At 42.4% G+C, this 8,678-nt stretch overlaps 1 protein-coding gene across 1 annotated transcript; it reads left to right on the top strand.

Annotated features, from left to right (window-relative positions):
- The first annotated feature begins 5,856 nt into the window (after positions 1 to 5,856).
- Positions 5,857 to 7,835, top strand: ASCL1 (achaete-scute family bHLH transcription factor 1). The gene is made up of 2 exons (XM_088467863.1): positions 5,857 to 6,610; positions 6,830 to 7,835. Exon 1 carries the CDS (start codon positions 6,006 to 6,008, stop codon positions 6,591 to 6,593), a length of 588 nt encoding a protein of 195 aa, XP_088323989.1. The 5' UTR covers positions 5,857 to 6,005; the 3' UTR covers positions 6,594 to 6,610; positions 6,830 to 7,835.
- The last annotated feature ends 843 nt before the right edge of the window (positions 7,836 to 8,678 follow it).

Below are 8,678 nucleotides of genomic sequence, written 5' to 3'. Positions count from 1 at the left end.
AAAGTAGTGAAAGGGTTAACACTTCAAACTTGAAGGACCTGAGCCCAAAGTACAGAGGTTAAGTATTATTTCTATACAGTTCCTTTCCAGCAGTATGATGAGTCAATATTTATCCATTATTCGTTGACACACGGGGCGGCTGGAGGAGAGAAGAGAAATGATTTATGGTTAAGAAGTGCCTCTTTCCTGTGTGCTCAGTACTTTGTGGGGAAGGGTGGGGACTCCTTTTGGACTGTAAGGAGATGATGGACAGGGAACATGTGACTGCACAATGGAGACACACGACTGGCCTCAGCCACTTCTGCAAACTAACTGCCATGTCTAAAAGCAATCTGTAGGGCTTAAGGAGGTGGAAGAACAAGTTAGTAACAGAGTACACAAACACCTGGCAGACGATAACATTACTCCTGGAGAACACGACTCCTAGCTCTCTGTCAGGCTGCACAAATACAGTACTACTACAACCCAAACATCTCCCTCTGACCATCAATCCAGTCTGCAATGTCCAGGAAGGAATGCGTGCTGATAGGTAGTTCATTGCTAAATCAGAGATACTGTACAGCGACTGGAAGTGGGTGGCATGGGTAAAGGCCCCCATACATCAGCAATGGATTGCAGCAATCGTGCAATTTGCAATCGATTGTGTATAAAAATCTTTCCCTTTTTCAATCGATTGTGGAATTCTGCAATCTGCAATCGATTGAAAAAGGGAAAGATTTTTATACACAATCGATTGCAAATTGCACGATTGCTGCAATCAATTGCTGATGTATGGGGGCCTTGACTGCATAGAATAAAACTGCCTTGGTGAAATATCCAGTGTTTTCTTTCACTGCTGTCACAATATACCTGCTGCATGAAATTATTTTCGGAGGTTGCAATGCAAGTGAGTATTAGAGAACTTTGGATACCTTTTGTAGTTCCCAACAGAGCCCTATCTCTATCTCTATTTCTAGTTCAATTATAAAATGATGGCAATCAGATAATAACTACATCCTATGGATAAGCACTTTTTTGTCCTATGCATCAGCTTTTGTGAATATCTGTAAAGGCTGCGTATTTAAAAGTGAAATAACTTGATTTCTACAATGACACACATCAAAGTTGTCCAACTCCTAAACGTTAGCAATCCGCAATTGCTGGTGTTTTGTGTACTGTCAGCCCAGGAATATGCAGCGCCTGCTAACATCTTTATGGATGATTCCTGAAGGTAGTATATTTTTATCCTCAAATACAACATAGATCTCTGCAAAGTCCTTAGATGATCAATACAATAAAGCTTAAACAGTTGGCTAAAGGGCTATATAAGCGGCTATATGTAAATAACATTTGCATTTAGCACATACATGTATAAGTAAAGAGAAATACTGAAAGTAATATGCATAACATTTGCATAAACGATAAACTCTGGTATGTTGTTCTGTCCTACTGGGCTCTCTGGTTACAGACCCGTCTAATCTAGAGTTTGTCTCCATCAGCCACAACTCAGCTCCTGTATCCGAGGTGTTTCTATACAAACCACGGCGTCCAGTTGTCATATTAATTATTACACAGAGTAATGACTGAAATAGTCAAAATAAGGAGGGGGTGGGGAATTTAAGAGAGCCCTTTCTTGGTGCTCAAAGACTTAGCAAAAGAAGGCCTGCAACAAAGCATTAATTGGTCTGCAGAAATAGTCTGACAAGGCATGGAAGATAGGTTTCATACAGCCAGGCAATTGTGAAGGGGGGGAAGAGGTCTGTGAATAGACCCCACGCTCCTTTTCTAAACTCTCTTGCTGAGCAAAAAATGGGCTGCATCTTGAATACAGGCCTGATCCTGAATGCTATACCCAGCAGAGAAAGAAAAAAATGCACCATTTATTGTAAGATTTTTTTTTTACAGCTATTCATGTGTTGTGTGGGGAGGATCAAATGGATTTGTTTGCCATGAAAGACTCTTCTTTTTTACTTTCTCTCCTAATAATATATATATATATATATATATATATATCCCAGAGCTGAGGCCAGTTGTACTGTGACAAAATGATGTGTAAAACAAATTACATCCCTCCCTAATGTATTGACGACAAATATGGATTAACTGCTTTATTCTCATGAAATTAAGTGGAAATGGTTATTTAAGAAAAATAAGGTATCTTATCCTTCTTTATATAAGTCTTCAAAGGAGTCCAGAGCCTGGCTGGCTGGCAAGCAGGGTGTTGGTAAGATCATACAGGATGACAGTTCAGGATTAAATCGAACAAATTATCAGAACTCTGGGAAAAACGAATCCCGGCCACTGCCAAATGTCAGTTCTAAAATAAAATGTAACAAGCAAAGCACAGCACTATTCATTCATTCATTACACCTGAGGTTCCCAAACGCCGCCATTACAGTCCACGTTTTAAGGATATCTATGCTTGAGCACAGGTGACTTAATTAGTACCTTAGTCAATTTGATGTAACTATCTGGACTCAAGCATGGATATCCATAAAACCTGGACTGTAATGGCAGAGTTTTGGAATATCTGCGTTACACTGTATGGCACTTTATATGTATTTATTATTGAATGATTGATTGATTAATTGATTTATTAATTGACTGATTGATTCATTTATTCATGCCATTATTCTATTCTTTGGGGGCCTAGGCTGTACCTGTGCCCCAGGCAATGGATGTTGACTTCTTCCCACGTTCATATTATACTTGAATGTTTACCGTCTATACAAGCTATTACTGCCAGCATTAAATATGTAGAAAATGAAAACTATAATAGAGGAGTAACTAAATCTAGATCGAATGACTTGATATGCTAGCTAGATTGCCCATATATTATAATGTATACCCTGTCTGCAATCTCTACCACTGCTGGAAACATGACCGAACTTCAAGCCATTTCCTCTGCTAAGGTTCCAACTGTAACAATAGTTTGTACTTTCAGAGTGAGCTTTAATGAGCACTTTTATTTTATTGGTGTCCAAAGTTCATTTCATTGAAAGGTTTGTTCTAAGTTATTTGCAATTTATCTTTGCCGAGAGGAAGAAGGAGGGAAACAGCTTTCAAAACTAAATTATCATAAGAGCTAAACAACGATCACAGAGCATATGCCATTCACAAATGCCATTCTGTCACCTCTCAAATAGCTCCACAACCTTTACATTATATCAGGGTTTGCAGCAGTGCCCAGCCCCTGGCTACCTTGTACACTGCAGACAGCTGCTCAGACAGGGAAAAGGAACAGCTAACTTTTATCATCACATAACTATGTATCACTATGGTTTACATATGTAATCGTTTCCTACTTGTATTTATTATTAGAACTCTACAGTGTATTCATTTGTGTCCAATTTTACATCATGGGGATAACTTGATATCAGTGTGTGCAAAACAATGCAATGTTAGAAAGGTCCCAGATACAGTTAAATTATTGTTATATGTTTCTGGAAATGCAGAATAGAAATAATGCTAAATAGTCATTGTCGGGTACATGAAAATATACTTCTTTTTTAATAAGACAAAAATGTTTTAAAAAGAGATACTACTTGTAACACACTTATGGAGCGTGATTACATATAGTACCTATGCTGGGTACCTACAGCACTCCATAAATAAACGTGCTTGCTGGCAGCACAAGGGTTATTACCACAATGAGCAGAACAATAATGTGGCTGTGTAACATCCAGGGAGCCGTCACACACCAGGCTGACACTTCATGGCCAGGCACAGGGGGGTGATCTCCTGATAAGTCAGCTCCTATCTTGATATCCTGCTCAGACTGGCGGCACTGCCAAAGCTCTATAGCTTGATCACGGTTCAACCTGTGTGACTAATGGGCCACATTGCTTTCTACTTCCTCCGATGCCCGCCTGCCCTATCTTCTGTACTCTGCACAAGTGACAGGTGCATGTAAAGCATTTCACCTACTTATCACACAGGCCAGCAGCAAGCACACGACTGCGGTGCACTGTTACCTACTTATTAGTGTAAATGTATATAACACAGAACCTAGTTGTCCATTAGATTTTCCCCCCAATACTGCCATTGCCTTAATCACATACAAAAGCTGTAGTTAAAAGTAACTTAAGTATTGTACTTTTATCTCTCTTACTAGGTAAATTCATATTTCTGACCAGTCACATCACATTTATATTGAATGAGATTAATAATCCCGTAAATTAGGGTCTATCAAGGACTCGATGAGCTATAAAATGTAGCATCCCTTTCAGACAGAAGTTAGCAGGGTATGCTGGAACTTGCAGTGTCACTGCAGCTGAAGCACTGCAGAACATTTGACTTTTGCAGACTGTATAGGCAAACTAGCATTTAAGTGCGAATGGAGCTGTAAATCCAGAGGAGATACACTGTTACATTATAGTGAGAAACTGATGTCTCTCCTCATACATTTCCCTAGACTGCTTCTTTCATATAAGTGATTATTAGTTAGGTAATAATAGCACACACAGGTATAAATATCCTGCAGTGCTGTGCTATGTGCTGTGTATGAGGACTGTAGTCCTGAAGAACAGCACCCAGCGCCAGTCACAGTATACGTTCCTCATTCCCAGCAAACAGGAAATCTCACTTCCTACTGACAGACTGCATATACTGCCGGGCTCTGCTGTCTGCTAGGTATACAAGATAAGATGCTCTGTATATTGTCAGTGTCATCCATAGCATACGTTACGTTTACATTACAATAGTTCTAACACTTGCATTCTCACTACTAACTTACAGTTATATGAGTGTATTGTTCCACTAATTAGGCCAGTAACATATACACATACAGCCCAATTATACTGTAGTTTAGTTTCAGATACATGGCATTGGCAGTTGTTAAGTTTGACCAGTTATATGTACTAATAAGTAATAGATATCCCCGCGTTGGTTAGTATTAGTATTGCGGGGAACACAAGCAGGCTACTGGTGTCTCTGACCATGTATGATAGCCTCTAAAAAGGTTCAAGCTGATACATGTGTCACCTAAAAGCAATGTTAGGTAATAAACCCTGATGTGTTTACAATGCATGCCCATAGATGAGGGCGTTTGGGGGTAACATTCGTTTATTTTGTACTAAAATAAGGAAAGCGTGACTTGTAGCTGATATTTGTGATATTAATATGGGAAAGTAGTAGTGACAGATATGAGTCGTATGCAGAAAATAATATATCTATATGTATGACATACAAGTTGCAGGGCACATTGAGCACGTTACAATGCATGTTGTGTAGTGACAGCTATGTACGGGTTGTAGTGCATGATCTGAACATGTAGCAATGGTTTGTGCAAAAAGGTTGCATCCAAATCTGGCACAAAGGACAAACTAAAGTGAATTATATCAACAGTTTGCAGAACTTGATAGGGACAGGCTGCAGTGCTGGGCATGAACAGACTGCCAGTGCATGGCTTTCGGTAAGTGGCATGAACAGGTGCGTGGCATAGGCAGGCTGAAGGGCATGGCATGTAAAGGTAGCTGGTATTATCAGGTTGCAGTGCATGGCATAAAGAAGCTGAAGGGCATGGCATGAGCAGGTTGCAATGCATGGCAAAGGCAGGCTAAAGGACATAGCAATGCATGAACCGGTTGCTGGTATGAGCAGGTTGAAGTGCATGGTGTGAACAGGTGGCAGTGCATGGCATAAACAGGGTGAAGTGCATGTGTGAGCAGGTTGCACTAGCTGGTATGAGCAGGTTGGTTCCCCTGCCAGCCCTCGGCTCAGCCCCTCTCCCGCTCTGCCTGCAGTTGTTTATTCAGCGCTCGCAGCGGCACGCGCCAGGCGCACGCACTGGAACAACAAACCCCAGAGAATGGAACCCGGGGTGGGGGGCGGGGCCAGGCAGCGCGCGTGGAGCTTGTGCCCATTGAAAAGGCGGCGGCGGCCGGACGACCCCAGCACTCAGTGCAGCCAGCCAGGGAACGTGCGGGACAGAGCGCGGGGCTCGCCTCTCACACAGCCGCCGCCTCACCCGCACAGCAGCCAGCGCCACACGCGAGCGACACGAGTCTCCCTGATTGCCCGGCCAGATGGACGCCAGTACCAAAGCGGAGAGCGGCCACGGCCAGCTCTTCTTGCAGCCAGCCTGCTACTATGCACAGAGCCTGCAACTCAGCCCGCCAGACGGGCAGCACTCCAGCGGCAAGTCCGGTCCCAAGCAGGCGAAGAGACAGCGGTCCACGTCCCCGGAGCTGATGAGGTGCAAGAGGCGGCTAAACTTCACCGGTTTCGGGTACAGCCTCCCCCAGCAGCAGCCGGCGGCCGTGGCCAGGAGGAACGAGCGAGAGAGGAACCGGGTGAAGCTGGTGAACTTGGGCTTTGCCACCCTGCGGGAGCACGTCCCCAACGGGGCTGCCAACAAGAAGATGAGCAAGGTGGAGACCCTCCGCTCCGCGGTGGAGTATATCCGGGCATTGCAGCAGCTGTTGGATGAGCATGATGCGGTCAGTGCTGCCTTCCAGTCCGGGGTGCTGTCACCCACCATCTCCCCCAACTACTGCCATGACATGAACTCTATGGCCGGCTCCCCCGTCTCGTCCTACTCATCAGATGAAGGATCCTACGATCCCCTGAGCCCAGAGGAGCAGGACCTGCTGGACTTCACCACCTGGTTCTGAGCTGCTGTGAGAAGCAGGTGAGTTGCTGCACTGTGCGCTGCTGCTGCTGGAGCTGTCATGCTATGCCGGGCACATGCTGTGTGTGTCCTATATAGCCCTGTCACACTACTGGCTTATCCTCTTCTTGCAAGTGTCAAAGTAGAGCGTCAGGCTGACAATAAAGACATTAATGTGTAACCAGTCCTTGTCTGTACTGCTGCCAGAATGAATCACTGATCGGTGTCTTTGTATTTCAGGCCTGCTGCCCAGCCTGCAGTGTCACCTTACTGCTCGGACAGAGAGTGGAGCACACGGGAGCTACGAGCCTCTCCAGGAACACTGAAGCACTACATTGCACTCCAGCGGGGTCCACAGGATGAGCAGAGACTCCAACGTGTGCAAAACACGGGTGCTGAAGCACACAGCACACTGCACACTGCTCACACATGGAAGAGAGATGTCTGGCCCACAAGATCTCAGGGCTTCCCCAAAAGTCTACACTTAGCCCTAACTAACAGTAAAGGATGATGTTAGTTTCTGGATGGTCATTTGTGGAGTTTGCATTCAAACTATGCTGAAAGAACCCCATTCAGAACTCTCTTCTACTATTTTTGTACCACTTCATCTTAAAAAAAAAATGCTTCCAATCTTTTTGTGATTTTATTTTTCTTTTTTGTTTTTTATTATAAAAAAATCTATTTCTATCTATCCCATATGATTGGGATGTATTAAGCTATTTTTGTATATAAGAGAGAGATTTATAGAGGTTTTGTACAAATGTTATAAAAATGTGTATATCTTGATACATTATAATGTAATGCTTATTACCTCTGCGTATTTAGACTTGTAGTCTATATATTTCAGTGACAGCCAGCCTTAGGAACTCCACTAATGCTTAAATGCATTTTTAAGAGTGGATGAGCATCCTGGGTCATGTAGTTCAGCAACAGCTGGAGCACTGAGGCTGCCCATCCCTGCTATAATTACCTTGCAACTGCCATTTTGTATGTGGTTTTGTGAAAGGACACTCCTTTTAAGGTGGGGTTGGAATTCCTACAGATGTACTTTAGCACCAATGTGTCTTACTTTATAGGGACTTTGATAATGTATTAATTGTGTTATTAAAAATGTTCACAGTGAACAGAGTTTATGCAGCTATTGTCCAAACACAAAATAGTGGTCCATTGTTTCTATGCTGCCTTTTGGAACCTTACACCACTGCCTTTTCTTACTGTTTTATTACAAACTTACAAAAGTCCTGCATAACAAATGTGTTTTTTTACACACTAGTTTCATAATAAAATGTTTTATATATATATAAAAAATGCCTTATGTTTTATTCTGTGTAAGCCTTTGTAAAGTGTCAGGGTGCTGGCTAGGAAAGCTTTGGTATACTCAGTCTGATGTATCTACTTGGGACAGACACAATAAAGATGGGTATCAATTGTTGCCATTCTGCACATGAAAAGATTCCAATGCCAAAGGATTGATTAATGGGTTTATTGTCCTTTAAATCTGTGCCCTAGAAAGAATGACTAAATAAAAAAGCTGTGAAGAGGGGGCGCTCTATACCAGCCAGTGAACACTCAAGTCCCCATCTCCCCCTTAAGCAATCAACCCTACAGCATAATAGATGAAGACTAAACTAAACCTACATGTATTATATTAAATTATTACGCGCTGAAATAAGTGAACATATTATATGCATTTTAAGTGTGTATTAGATATGTATATACACATAGGACTTGTATGTAATCTTGGTTTAAATAAACCAAATGCATTTTCTACTTTCTTTTTTGTCAATAAGTAAAGCAAACTTTCAAAAAATCCCTCATGCTGTTTCCAAGAAATAGACAGCTTAAAGAGGAGGAGGTAGCTGCTAGATCAGAGACACTGATCTATAAGCATGTCATTCTATCCAAAAAGCGTGATCTGCCTGTAAAAGTACCCAATTACTAAGATTCAAAAAGAAATTGGTGGTGGGTTTTTTTTTTTGGCTGAGTAGCTTGTTGTCAGTTAGCAAGGACGTGACTAGAATGATAGCCCTATTTTCTTTGCCTGGATACTCACTCTCTTCCTAAATTACTTGCAAATTCAGTTTGCGTG

The sequence above is a fragment of the Taudactylus pleione genome, unplaced genomic scaffold, assembly GCF_031769625.1.
Source record: "Taudactylus pleione unplaced genomic scaffold, aTauple2 ptg000077l, whole genome shotgun sequence".
Taxonomy (NCBI): domain Eukaryota; kingdom Metazoa; phylum Chordata; class Amphibia; order Anura; family Myobatrachidae; genus Taudactylus; species Taudactylus pleione.
This window is presented reverse-complemented; position numbering and strand designations above follow the sequence as displayed.

Bases quoted from the DNA above. Each gene is read 5' to 3' on its own strand.
- ASCL1 (XM_088467863.1), top strand. From the start codon at position 6,006: ATGGACGCCAGTACCAAAGCGGAGAGCGGCCACGGCCAGCTCTTCTTG.